At 41.5% G+C, this 12,158-nt stretch overlaps 1 protein-coding gene across 2 annotated transcripts in view; it reads left to right on the forward strand.

Annotated features, from left to right (window-relative positions):
• The first annotated feature begins 3,232 nt into the window (after nucleotides 1-3,232).
• trpm3 (transient receptor potential cation channel, subfamily M, member 3) overlaps nucleotides 3,233-12,158 on the forward strand; it is a 174,931-nt gene continuing 166,005 nt past the window's right edge. For both annotated transcript variants that reach the window (XM_030060102.1, XM_030060101.1), the window contains exons 1-2: nucleotides 3,233-3,707; nucleotides 11,738-11,800. In XM_030060102.1, coding sequence (XP_029915962.1) covers nucleotides 11,744-11,800 — 57 coding nt within the window. In that variant the 5' untranslated portion in view covers nucleotides 3,233-3,707; nucleotides 11,738-11,743. The remainder of the gene's footprint in view (nucleotides 3,708-11,737; nucleotides 11,801-12,158) is intronic.

The following is a 12,158-nucleotide window of genomic DNA, read 5'->3' on the forward strand; positions in this document are numbered from 1 at the left end:
CATGCCGGCTGATGTGGGACGTTGGGTCAGTGGGAACTTTTAATTCTCCGACCCCAAGTCCTCAGTTTCCTCTGTGCTTGTGTCATCACAGGTAAACAGTGTGTCGCACTGCCTGTGGTATTATAACACACACACACCTGTCGTCTGATAAGGCATGCGGTCACACCTCTTAGTCATGAGTTTGACAAAGACGCAGAATAAAATGGTGCTTTGATTCTTGAGTAAAGTCATTGTAAATAATAAAATATGCAGGAGCTACAATGCCTTAGCAGGAAGGCAAGTACCATTTCCACATTCCCTCACTATGGACTGTATGGGCAATACATGCATGTAGATTATGAGCGTCTAATAGCAACATACAAAATATTTGAAGTCCTCAATGCAGATGACTTGCTAAAATCCCACAAACATGCTCAACATGTTGATATGAGTCAGTGCAGAGGTGGGCGGGATGTTTTAAGGTCACAGTGGGCATATTTTAATGATGTCCATAATCTTTTCTGACAGTACGTCAACCACTGAGACACCCTCCACCACCCACACTCACACACTTCTCAATCACCCCATCTCTCTCTCTCTTACACACATCACTACTCAGGGCTAGTCAATTACCCTTTAACATCAAATGCTTCGTCAGTTCCCCGGCCCATTAGACAGTGAATTAACCTTATCTACCTGCAGATGAAGAGGTATGGGTGTGACAGTTATAGCCTTGCCCCAGTCAGAGCCATTGCTAGGAAATATGCCGTGTACTTTCAACCCAGTGTGATACCAGCTTATCAGGCCCAAGAAACCCAATAAAAATGGGATTATGACGCATTCTGTGTTATTGTCAAAAGTGCTTATACCAGATTTTAACCGTTCACTCGATTAATATGTTACTCCATTCTGTGGCTGATGGCTATCAGGGGCTGCGAGATGTTATAACACAGCACACAGCGTGAGATCTGTAAAGCCAGTACTTCCAGTGCACATTCCCAACCTGAGTCACTGAGTCTCAAATGATCCATGTCCTCTGTGGTGGTGAAAGAGCGAAACGGGGCTGTTAAAACATAAGTCAGAGGGCTTGAATCATTTAGTATAACAATGAAAGATCCTTGGCTGTAAAGGGACCTTGATGAAGGCAACTGCAGATGAAATGTGTTGCTTTCAATAGACTGAGACAGCCTTCAGTAGCCTACATATAACTACAAGATGGACTGTCAGGCCTCACCTCTGTGTAATAAGTGTATAACAAGAAACTGGAACATATTTTCATTACTTTTGGCAATGTAAATTGAGTAAAAGATTTTGGGGTACAATTTCTCAGGAACTGCATGGCATCTTTCAGGTAAACATCAACAGAGACCCAGGCTTTTTCATTCTTGATTTTTTTTTTTTTTTTTTTTTTACCTCAGAAGAGGTGACTCTAACCTGCATGCAGTTTAAACTATGTGACAAATCACTATTGCTGGCCAGAGAATGTGTTTTGATTCTCCTCATGACTCAATCAATACAGTTTTGAGGGGTGTTGAGAGTTCCTTTACTGAAATATGGTCTCCTTTGTTTGACTCCTTACCTGGGGAATAGACATGGTTAACAGTGATGCCAATACCCCCTGCAATGGCCAAACTCATCCAGAACAAACTCATTTTCGTCTTTCTTTTTTATCTCATTGATTAAATACTGCTGTGTCTGTTTTAACTGAGCTTTATTTCATTTATCACTGTATACTGCTGTGTTAAAGTTGTGACTTTTATATACAGACACACTAAGAGTGTGTATGCTGGATACATGAAGGATGGCCTCTGTGTGTAATGTCAAGGTGAGGGAGGGGTGAGATCGGGAGCTGGGAGATTTCTTTGTTGACAATGGATGGATAGCGCTAATTTCTTTTATTACTCATTTTACTTTTTCATTTCTATCTCTGTGTCATTCATGTGATGGCATAATGTATAACTCCCGTTTCTGTGAAAAACCAATAAAATTGTTTAAAAAAAAAAAAAAGAAATATGTTGCTTTCAACACAATTAAAGGACTTTTGCAGCTACTAAAGAGAGGTTGCACACAAACACTTTTCTGTACTTCTTATACACTGCCTCGGGCCACCTGTTGGCAAGGAAAAGGGGAAAGCCATAAATGTTTTGATGATGCCGATGATAATTTGTCATATGCTGCCTGCCTTAAAACTCTGCCTCAGCAGTTTGCATTGTTTGTAACACCAGGTGTGAAACCAATTGTCCTTTTGGGTCAAATTAAATTGAAACTTGAACTACCACTCACCAAACAACAATGATAAAAATTTCCTTTACAAATGGCACCAGAAAATTCATCTGCTGTGACTGACCTGAGAGCAGGCCCAGGGGCTGCGGCTCAGCTGAGAGCTTTTGCTTGAGGCTGTCACTGATCCTGCAACAGAGCCAAAACCAATTTGCTGTCAGCCCTAAGGGCCCGGGCCCAGCTGTAGGAGGATCACACGGTAAATCCACTGAGAGGCTCTCTCTGTACTTAGCCTGTTAGGCAGAAGATCTCTGACCATCAGTAGGCTACAGTTATCAGAAAGTTAGTTTTAAACACTGTTGTGATAATAACCTTTTCAGCTGACTGCCTCATTATGTGAAGTGATTGATCGGCTCAGTGTGTGTGTGTGTGTGTGTGTGTGTGTGTGTGTGTGTGTGTACACGCACACATTATGGTGGTAAGCTGATAATGCTGTTGTATTTAGAGCTGCATTTTATGGAGGGATAGCTGCACCTTTAGCCAGGCCCACCATCATCACATGGCTTTCTGATTGCTTATAGATTTTCTGCGTCTTCAGATGAGAAAAAAATAAAACAAATAAAGACCTTAATGTTCCCTGCTTTGGAGCGGTGTTGATTGAATGTCTATCAAGTGTTTGCCCTTGAATTACAAATGAACCATACACCCTATAAGCCCTTTTAAAGTCACTGTAATATGAAAAGAGTTTACATAGCCTGTGGCCAGAGGTTTGGGCAAAATGGTAGTTTGGGTAGTGTGTACCCAGAGGAGACAGGAGGAGGCGCTAGGGGACGAAATTATTATTATTATTTTTTTTACATTCATTATAACTAACGATAAAATGCATATTTAAACTTTATGGCACATAAATAATATTATAAAACTTAAAAATCACGTTTAAAAATCGTGTGATTTGATTGGCTCAGCTCACTCTGTATCAGAGGTCAGAGGTCGGAGATAGTTTTGAAGTTTTAGCTAGCCACTGTATGGGATACACAGTCTGTGGCCTGGAAAATCCCTGGCCAAGGTGAAAAGCTGTTACAGTTACTGAGGTACAACAGCTGAGAAAGTCTCTACATTCATTTTGCTGGTAAAGTAGAATACATTGTTGGGTTATCCAATTAAAATGGCAGAGGTAGAAAGACAAAACAAACAAACAAAGCAGTTGGCCGGTTAGCATTAGCATTTTAGCTAGCTACATTTGTAGGAATATGAAGATGAACCGGATACAATGGCGGGAGAGGTATCTGAGGAGGAAAGCGAGTCAACAAGCGTGAGTGGAAACAACAGCCCAAATGAAAAAAAAAAAAAAAAAAAAAAAGAAGGAGAAAAAATGCCTTGGAAACCAGGACCACCATACTAAATTAGAGAGTCAGGCCAAGAAGCTGTCATGATGCCAGAGAAAGACCAGGACCAAAACCACGACCCTCAAATCCAGCTGCACCTGTCCCTCCGGGCCAGGGACTCCAGTGAGTAAGCTTTATATTCTTTTGCTTACTGATTTTAAGCTACTTCTTACTATCACTGGTAAGCGGTCCAATCATAACTCCTTCAACTATTTCTTAAATGGCTTGTTTTGGGACCATTGGCTGTGTGTGCGTGTGCGCGTGCGCGTGCGTGTGTGTGTGTGTGTGTGTGTGTGTGTGTGTGTGTTAACACGGCTTGATGTTAGTTTGCTCCATACAACCCGTCCAGGCCAGGCTGGTGTGCAGTCATGTCAGTGGAGAGCCTGTTGTGTATTGGCTGCATGTGAATGTTGAGTTGCTGTGTGTAGTAGTACAACAGGCTGTTATGCACATATTTCAAATAATTTCTTTTCTTTTTTTTTTCTTTTTTTTTTTTTTTTTGTCATGGCACATTGACGGATATCCCTTTGTAGCACTATGTCTAAAACTGTGTGCATAGCTGTATAGCCTTGAGTCTAGCTGGGCTCAGTGCTGTGGTTGTATTTGTCTCTGTGCTGTCTAAAAAATGGGCATAGATCCAACTCTACAACCCATTGAAGTATAGGCATGCTTGATGTTGGAGAGGGGATTTGGCTCCCAAATCTGTCTCTGTGGAAAAAGCACAGAGACACATGCAATATACAGGCACACATACACATACTTAATTCACACATTGTGTATTATATTATTTCATAATGCTATTAAGAAAAATAAAACAGTAGCACCTGCTGTAAACAGTTAAACACCCTCTTAGCTCCCCCAGACAAACTTATCTACAACCACAGGATGCACAGAAATAAGTAAAGGGGCTGTGTGTGTGAAGGCTTCTTGTCTGGTATCCCAGTAGAGCAAGAGACTTTTATGGACTAGAACAGAAACTTTTATTTATTTATTTGTTTTTACATTTTTGGCATTTACCAAATCAAATGCCTTATTTCTCTGTTGTTAAATAATTGGTGCTTCAAGAAGGAGAAATGTACAGCTTCAGCACTGTGCAGTTGTCAAGATATGCCAGTTCCACATTATAGGCTAGATCTTCACCAAAAGTTAATCCACACCCCTCTCTGGCCAGTTGGTGTGAAAAACTGGTCGGTTGTTTCTTGGCCCATGAACAAGCTTTCCACCAAGTTTTATTCGAATTTGTTCATAACTTTTAGCAATATCCCCCTAACAAACAAACAAACAGACAGACAAATGGAATAGGGTGAAAACATAACCCCCGTCCAACTCTTCTGGTGGAACTAAAATGCTAAAAATTGATGGAAAATATAAAGATTTGAGCTTAACCAATTCAGCTATTAACAACAAATCCTGTCTCTCTGGACAAGTATTTATTGACATTAGAAATTCAAAACAGCCTGCACTGTCCAAGCTAAAATTAAATTAAACATTTTTTAAAGATTTTTTTTTTTATTTCTGCTTTAATCAACTTGCAGTAGAGATAAAGGAAAGGCGGGGGATGACATGCAGCTAAGGGCTCGGGCTGGATTCAAACCGAGGCCGCTGCGGTAAGGACTTAACCTCCATCAGGTGAGCCGGGGGCGCCCCAAAATTAAATTAAAATTTAAAAACTTCCCCCCGAACTAATATAAAAAAGCCAAACCTAAATTTTACTTCTTATGGCCGTAATGGAGCGGGCTCTCAGTGTCCTCATTATCCCTTCTTTTTACTTTCCACTCTTCTTTCTATTCCCCTTCCTCCTCATCAGCCTCCTCCACATTCTTGTCATGCAGCTCCTTTTCCACGATAATTATCACCTTTTGTCTTATTTATGAAATCCATTACTGTGTTACCGTGGATTTGCATACTACACACGCTGCATACATACTGAGGTTTTATTACTGGCACTGAGGTTTGCTAAAGGTGTTACATCTCTCTTAATTGCCTTTTTCTTGTTTGCCTCTCTCTTTCTCTGATTTGCCTTTGCCAGATGCTTTCCACTTTTTTACTTGAGCATCTTTTCTTTAATTTTATCTTAGACCCTAGAACAAGGGCCTAATATTTATGGTGTGTACGCAGGTGTGCACAGTTGTATGATAGAGTGGCGCGCAAACGAATGAGGCCTGATCCCTCCGGTTTATACCTGATGTGACAGACCTCAATTGGATGAGCCATTTTACAGGCCTTGACAGGAGAGAGGACAAAGTGGTGGAGGTGGAGGGATAGTCAGAGGGCCTGCAATAGATGGATGGAAAAACAAAGCATGGGAGAAGGGAAGGATGGATGGAGAGAGAGGAAAAAGTGAGGGGAAGAGGGAGCGTGAGAGGAGGGAACAAAAACATTCAGCTGAAGCTCTAGATGAAATGTGGATGAAACGGAAAGATAGAGAGATGAAATGGGGCAATAAAAGGAAGAAAAATGGGATGAGTGAGGGAGGAAATGGTGGGTGGGTCACAGTATTGACAAGAGGAGAGGGACAGAAATGGGGCGTTCCATCATGCTTATGTTTCCAGATAGAGAGTGGCATCAGGGGGCCCTAAAATGATCACCAGGGCGACGGGGCCCCTTGCTATCATCCCAGAGGACCCCCCTCCTCCCCGTTACTGTGGCATCTGAAGGATCCCTTCATTAATTCATGACAGAGTGCTGGGCTAAATTAGCCCTCGTTAGCCACCCGTTGTTTACTTTTCTTCATTTGCTCTCATTAACCCCCGCCTTCAAATTGGGCAGTCAATGTGTGTGTGTTTGTGCGTGTGTGCGTGTGTGAGGAATTTGTGGTGGGCATCGTAACACTCTCACCTAGCAACCTGCCCCAGGGAGATGCTCAAAGGATCTGGATCATTCAACTCTCCATGCACACACACACACACACACACACACACACACACTGAGTCTCCCACCCTGCACCCCCTTTGAGTAAGTGTGACTCAGGTGCCACTGCCGGTGACGTTCCACTTGTCAGATGCTAGTCAGGTCCAGACGACAGCCAGATCGACAGCAATAGATGATTTGTCACTCTCTCACTCACCTCTGTTGATTGACCAGGCCTCGGCAGCGTATTTGAGGAAAGAATGCGCAGACGGATCACCCGGTGAGGAAGAGGAGGGGAGCAGGAGGGACACTGTTGCTTTATCCTCATTATCATCTTTTTGGACGTTTATTTGATCCTCGTGGCTGCCAGCTCAGAGATGTTTTGTGTAGAGGAGCAACGCAGGCAAAACTTTTCCTCATCTTCTTGACTTTTCAAGCCCATAGACAGTCAGTGTGGTTTGACGCAAGCCATTTTGAAAAATCAACAAGCCCAACGTGGGAGCAGTGCTAAATTGGGAGACCTGAGAGAGCTTTGTTTACCGTATTAGGTATATTATGGTAATGCCATGGCAGGAGGGCTGAACTGAGCCGGCTGGGTGGCTTTGGAGTGGATTGTGGGATGTCTGGATTGTAGTCCCGGGCCCAGCATGGTTCCTGGCCCTACAGATGTGTTTTAATAGAGGATGACAGTGTCACATGCATGCACACATACAAACGTCATGCCCTGTCCTCCAACACGCCTCCACTAGCGGAGGGACGTCTTGCCCACCTGTGGCTTCTGACTCTTCTGACTGGAAACAGCCAACCCTCTCTACTGGCCATCATTTGTCCCTCCGTCCAATCATCTGCTTCTCTCTTTCCTCCTGTTGTTCTGAGATTACCCATCGTAAATAAGTATATGTGTTTCTGTTAAAAATAACAGTACCTTTGCTTAAAAGAAAATTCAGAAGTTGAAGACTCAAGCAAAGTAAAGGCGAAAGGAAATCGATTCCCACAGGAACCTACAAAGACTTTCAGAGTGGTAAGAGTTCAGCCATTTTAAATCTGTTTGCTCACTTACCACTGCAGTTCCAGTTGTGGAAAAATTGTTTGTCTCTTATTAGTTGAAGGTTCTTAAGTGCTTTGCTCGGGTTACTGTTGTTAAGATTTTTTCATTTTTTGAATTTGTACCAGTTAATGTGTATATATGGTTATGCAGGTCTTCTTATGATAGTTGTAATTGTATTATGTTAGCTTTAATAACAGATCAATGCTGAGAAGTGGTCGGCTGCTGGCATGCTGAATAAAAGATAAACATCTCCCTTTTGTCTCTCTTTCTCTTTCCCTGTCCATCTGTTGGCTGTTGGACACTGAGACGGCCATATGCTCTCTATGTATAAATCATCCACAATGGTCCCGTCCCTGTTGATAGGCTGCTGAACATGGATTTAGCACATTTGTTCAGAACAAGCCTTAGAGGGCTTCTCTAACTTTGTCCCGTATGCTGTTAATATTACCAGGGTAACTTCTGTCCTCATATCCCTTTCCCTAGAACTGCTTTTCTTTTTGTTTCTTTGGACTGCTGATTATCTCGACTACAGCCACTTGTCTAATCAGATTTGACCTTTTGTTTTTGCTGCACACCTTTAAAGTCTCATGCCCACACCTATTTGCACTAACACCGAGAAGGTGCATGTCCAAGCTGTAACAAGTCTTTCTGCTTGTGAACTCAATGCCTGCTGCGTTATGAACTGAGGGCCAAGCACTGTTTGTGTCGTGTCTATTTATGCATTTTTCTCTGTGGTTCATTTCTACTTTACAAATGTGACTGCTAACAAGATGATTTGGTCATGACCTGGACAGCACAGTCATTATGATAGATAGACAAATGATGGACTGACCACTTTTCTAGGCAATAGAAGGGATGCGACTGTCTCTGTGTGTGTGTGTGTGTGTGTGTGTGCATGGCACAGGCAGATGTTAGCATGCTTTGGTCCCCCCCCCCTGTGATTTGGTAGTGAGTGACTTTTCTCCAAGCCTTTCTTTGGCTGTTGTTTTGACTCATACGAGCTGTTCCTCATCTGAGAAACTGTGAAAGTGAGTCATTCACACACACGCATACACAAACACACACAAGCATGAGCATATTTAGACTATCATCCGTTTGCTGGCTACCGTTTCGACTGTTGTCAAACAGCTCTTGAGATGAGCACAAGTGTCAGTTGCAGCAAAGGCAGTTTGGTGACACTTCCCCACAGGAGGCTGTAGTTACTGGAATCAACATGACAGTTTGCTTCGTGCCTGTCAGGGTTAACATGGTGAGTCAGTCCCAAACACATTCACTGGTGCCAGAACTGTTGAAAAAGCACCAGGAGCATACTGTACCATAAAATATTTTGGTTCTACTCATGTATTTTCTGGTTATAGTAGGTGTAGACCCCTTACTAGATGTTGTAGTTGTGTATTCCTGTTGTAGAGGGCAGAGATAAGTGAGTGATGTGTGGAGGATGAATCGTTCAAGGGAAGAATATCCTCATTGGTTTTTAAGGCAACATTAGTGGTGGCAGCAATATTTCACAGAGATGGCATGCGCGTAGCTATGGTTTTTCTTCCCTGGAGCGGTGTTGGGAACATTCATTTATTATGTCGACATTTCAGACTCTATTTATTGGCACAAAGCACCAGTGCGGAGGTGATTTCTGGACAGGGCTTAACTTTATTTTTGAGCTCGTAATAATTCACCAATAGTGCTGTGTATAAATAAGCAATTAATATATTAAAGAGACTTACTGGAGCGAAAGCACAAATTCTGGCAAACAGAGTCACACATATTGTCTGTGAATGCTGTGTGTGAATTATTGATAGTGTCAGCCTGCTTAAAAATGCATCCCCAACCTTTCTATCGCACACAGAGAGGAAGTACCAATTAGTGTTAGGATATGAGTCGAGACAGAGGGTAATTATCAGCGGCGTGAGCACAGCAGCCCTCATACTCTTTTTGGAATATGTTTGGGCACAGACATGTGTTTTTTTCCCCAACACACTCTGCAGGTACACAAATCGCAAATGCATATAAGATTTACACATCAAATATTGAATACTGTATTATTAATTTTCTTCACATGATGCGGCTGTAGAAGCGGGTGTGACAGTATTGGAGAGGAGAGATGGAGCAGCAGGTTCATGAATGCGCAAGGAAAGGAGGTTGAAGTCTGGTGATAAAAAGACGGAGGAAATGCTCCGCTGATCACAGACCATTTGATGTTCGAGTACAACATGATTCTGAATTCATTGAACACATTTTCTGTATAGATTTTCTCCATTTGAGCGAGGTGGTTACATATCAATGTCTGAGTGTGCACATGAGTTATGACTAAGTTAATGACAAATCATGCATGCATGCACTGAGGGACAGGGGAGCAGGAAGTAGGCGCAGTCACAGATGGAATAAAGTGAAGAATTGGCACAAGAAGTGAAGTTGGGGTAGAGAAACTGGCTGCAATGAAGCGTGAGGAGGTAGTGGTCAAAGATTGTACAGACACCAGGCGAGTCTGAGTGACAGAGGAGTTCAGCTATGCCATGGACTGTCACTGCCTGTCTCCTACCATTAAAATGTGTGGGGCTGAATCAAATGTTGCATTGGAGTGATTATTTTCCATCATGATGAAGCACGGGGATGGATTCTAATTATTGCTGTGGCTGGGTGAATGTAGAAAGTAATGAATTTCATTTACATCTATCAGTTTTTTCTAAGATTCTTTTTTCATTTTCTCCAGAAAATGGTGGTGTTGTTTTCGAATATAATTGCAAATTACCAGTGAACATTTTTGCCTCATCAGTTGTCACCTTAGTGCTATTCGTGATCGCCGAACGATTAATCCTCTGATAGCTGTTCTAATTCTGGATATTCCCCACTGAGCTGTCAGTATTGCTAAGTTAGGTTCAGTATGGATTAGGGGGCAGTTTATAGCATCACTAACCAAATCATCAGTGACATAGAATCAAATAAATGTCACCATAAAGTCAAGTTAGGATAAAATAAGTGGCATCATAAGCGCAAGTAAAGCAGGCGTAGTTTCTCTGAATGTAGATGAAAGGGCACATCATTTTAAATTTCGCTTTTTATCATGTGTGGACACATTTCATGAACTTTGTAGGCGCAAAACAAAGGGAAACTGCAAAAACAGAGGTTAAACGTTATTCTTCTGGGAGATTTGTTTCAGATTGTGTCTGTGTATGTGTGTTTACACCTTGTGTTAGGTGTGACTGTGTCTTCTCAGTGTGTGTTTGCATGTGCACTGGGTGGACATGTTTGAAAGTTAAATTATAAAAGTGTGTTCTCCATCATTTTTTTTTTTAAAATGTAATCACACAAAACATTTGTTTGTGCATTTCCAACACTACTTATCTGGACTGACATAAAATCTATGTAAAATAGCCTAGTTGGGATAAACTCATGTTTATAATACAGTTACAGCACAAGGGCACAAACACATTGTGTGAGATATTTCAAATGAAAATTCCTGTATCTTATTTGCATTTTTAATGGAAAAAATACATACCTTGAAGTGAGCCTTGAAAATACAGGTTATATTCAACAACCTTTTGTTTGCATCACATTTCTCTGTGATTCTCTCAGCTCCTTTTACCAAACCAATAAAAACATTCAGAGAATAGAATGAATATAAAGGGATTGTGAACAGCGGTGACAGCGGTGAGTTGTGCGAGTGGGTGTGTGGAAGAGAGGGAATACATTGAAGTAGTGAGGAGTGCAATGATGGAAGAAATGTGCCGGTTTTGTGCAATTATAAGAAATGCAAAATCTTATGCAACCATTTGCTGTGTTCTTGTTTTCAACAAATTGCATCATCCTTACATTATTGAGGCTTTGGGGTCAACGGATCCTTTGTGAAGCAAGTATATGGCAAACGCTAATCTGCTGCAGTTATAGAACAAACAGTAAATAAATACCTCTGAAAAGAAATCATATCTGTGGGGAAAAGTATTCTGATTGCAAGATTAACAACACAAACATCATTTACATTTATAAAATTAGTATTCAAATTTCAATCTCTAATTACAATTGGATTTTCAATTCAGTATTTCAAAGATTTGGTCTAGTAATCGAAAAGGAAATCAGAAATGCAATCTTGGAGTTGGTGTAATTGTTCATATTGTGTTGGATGCTGATTTGAAATTTTAGCAGGTAATCAGATATAGTTTACAAGTTGTATTTAGGAGTCACACCCATACTAGGATGAAATTCCATAAAATATACCTGGTTTCTTACTTTCTTTTTCTCTCTTTCTTCATCTCTGCTTCAGAGGAAGATGACACGGAAATCCCACACCAGGAGAGTTCTGACCCCACTGTGCACAGAAATGAAAGTAGGAAACACACCTCCTGCTCCTTCACCATCTACCCCTTGTTCCCCCAGCATATACATCCTGTTCTCTTGTACGCTGCTCATGCCATATTGTTATAGCTGTAAATACGAGCTTGGACAAAACATTCATGTCTTCTACCTACTTATATTCACTACTTGGATTTGTCTGCCACTGTCTGCCACAAAGCATTGCCAGTAAAACTACTTGATATAGGTGCCTAGACAGTCTATGTGCGCCTCTCTCCAGCTTTATACAGATTTATTCAGCTCATTCCTACAACTACTGCTTCTGCTGACATCTTAACCATCTTATCCTGCTTGCTTCTCTCTACTATGTGCTTCTGTTTCGTTCATGCTTT

Source organism: Myripristis murdjan, chromosome 9 (genome assembly GCF_902150065.1).
Source record: "Myripristis murdjan chromosome 9, fMyrMur1.1, whole genome shotgun sequence".
In the NCBI taxonomy this organism is placed as follows: Eukaryota; Metazoa; Chordata; class Actinopteri; order Holocentriformes; family Holocentridae; genus Myripristis; species Myripristis murdjan.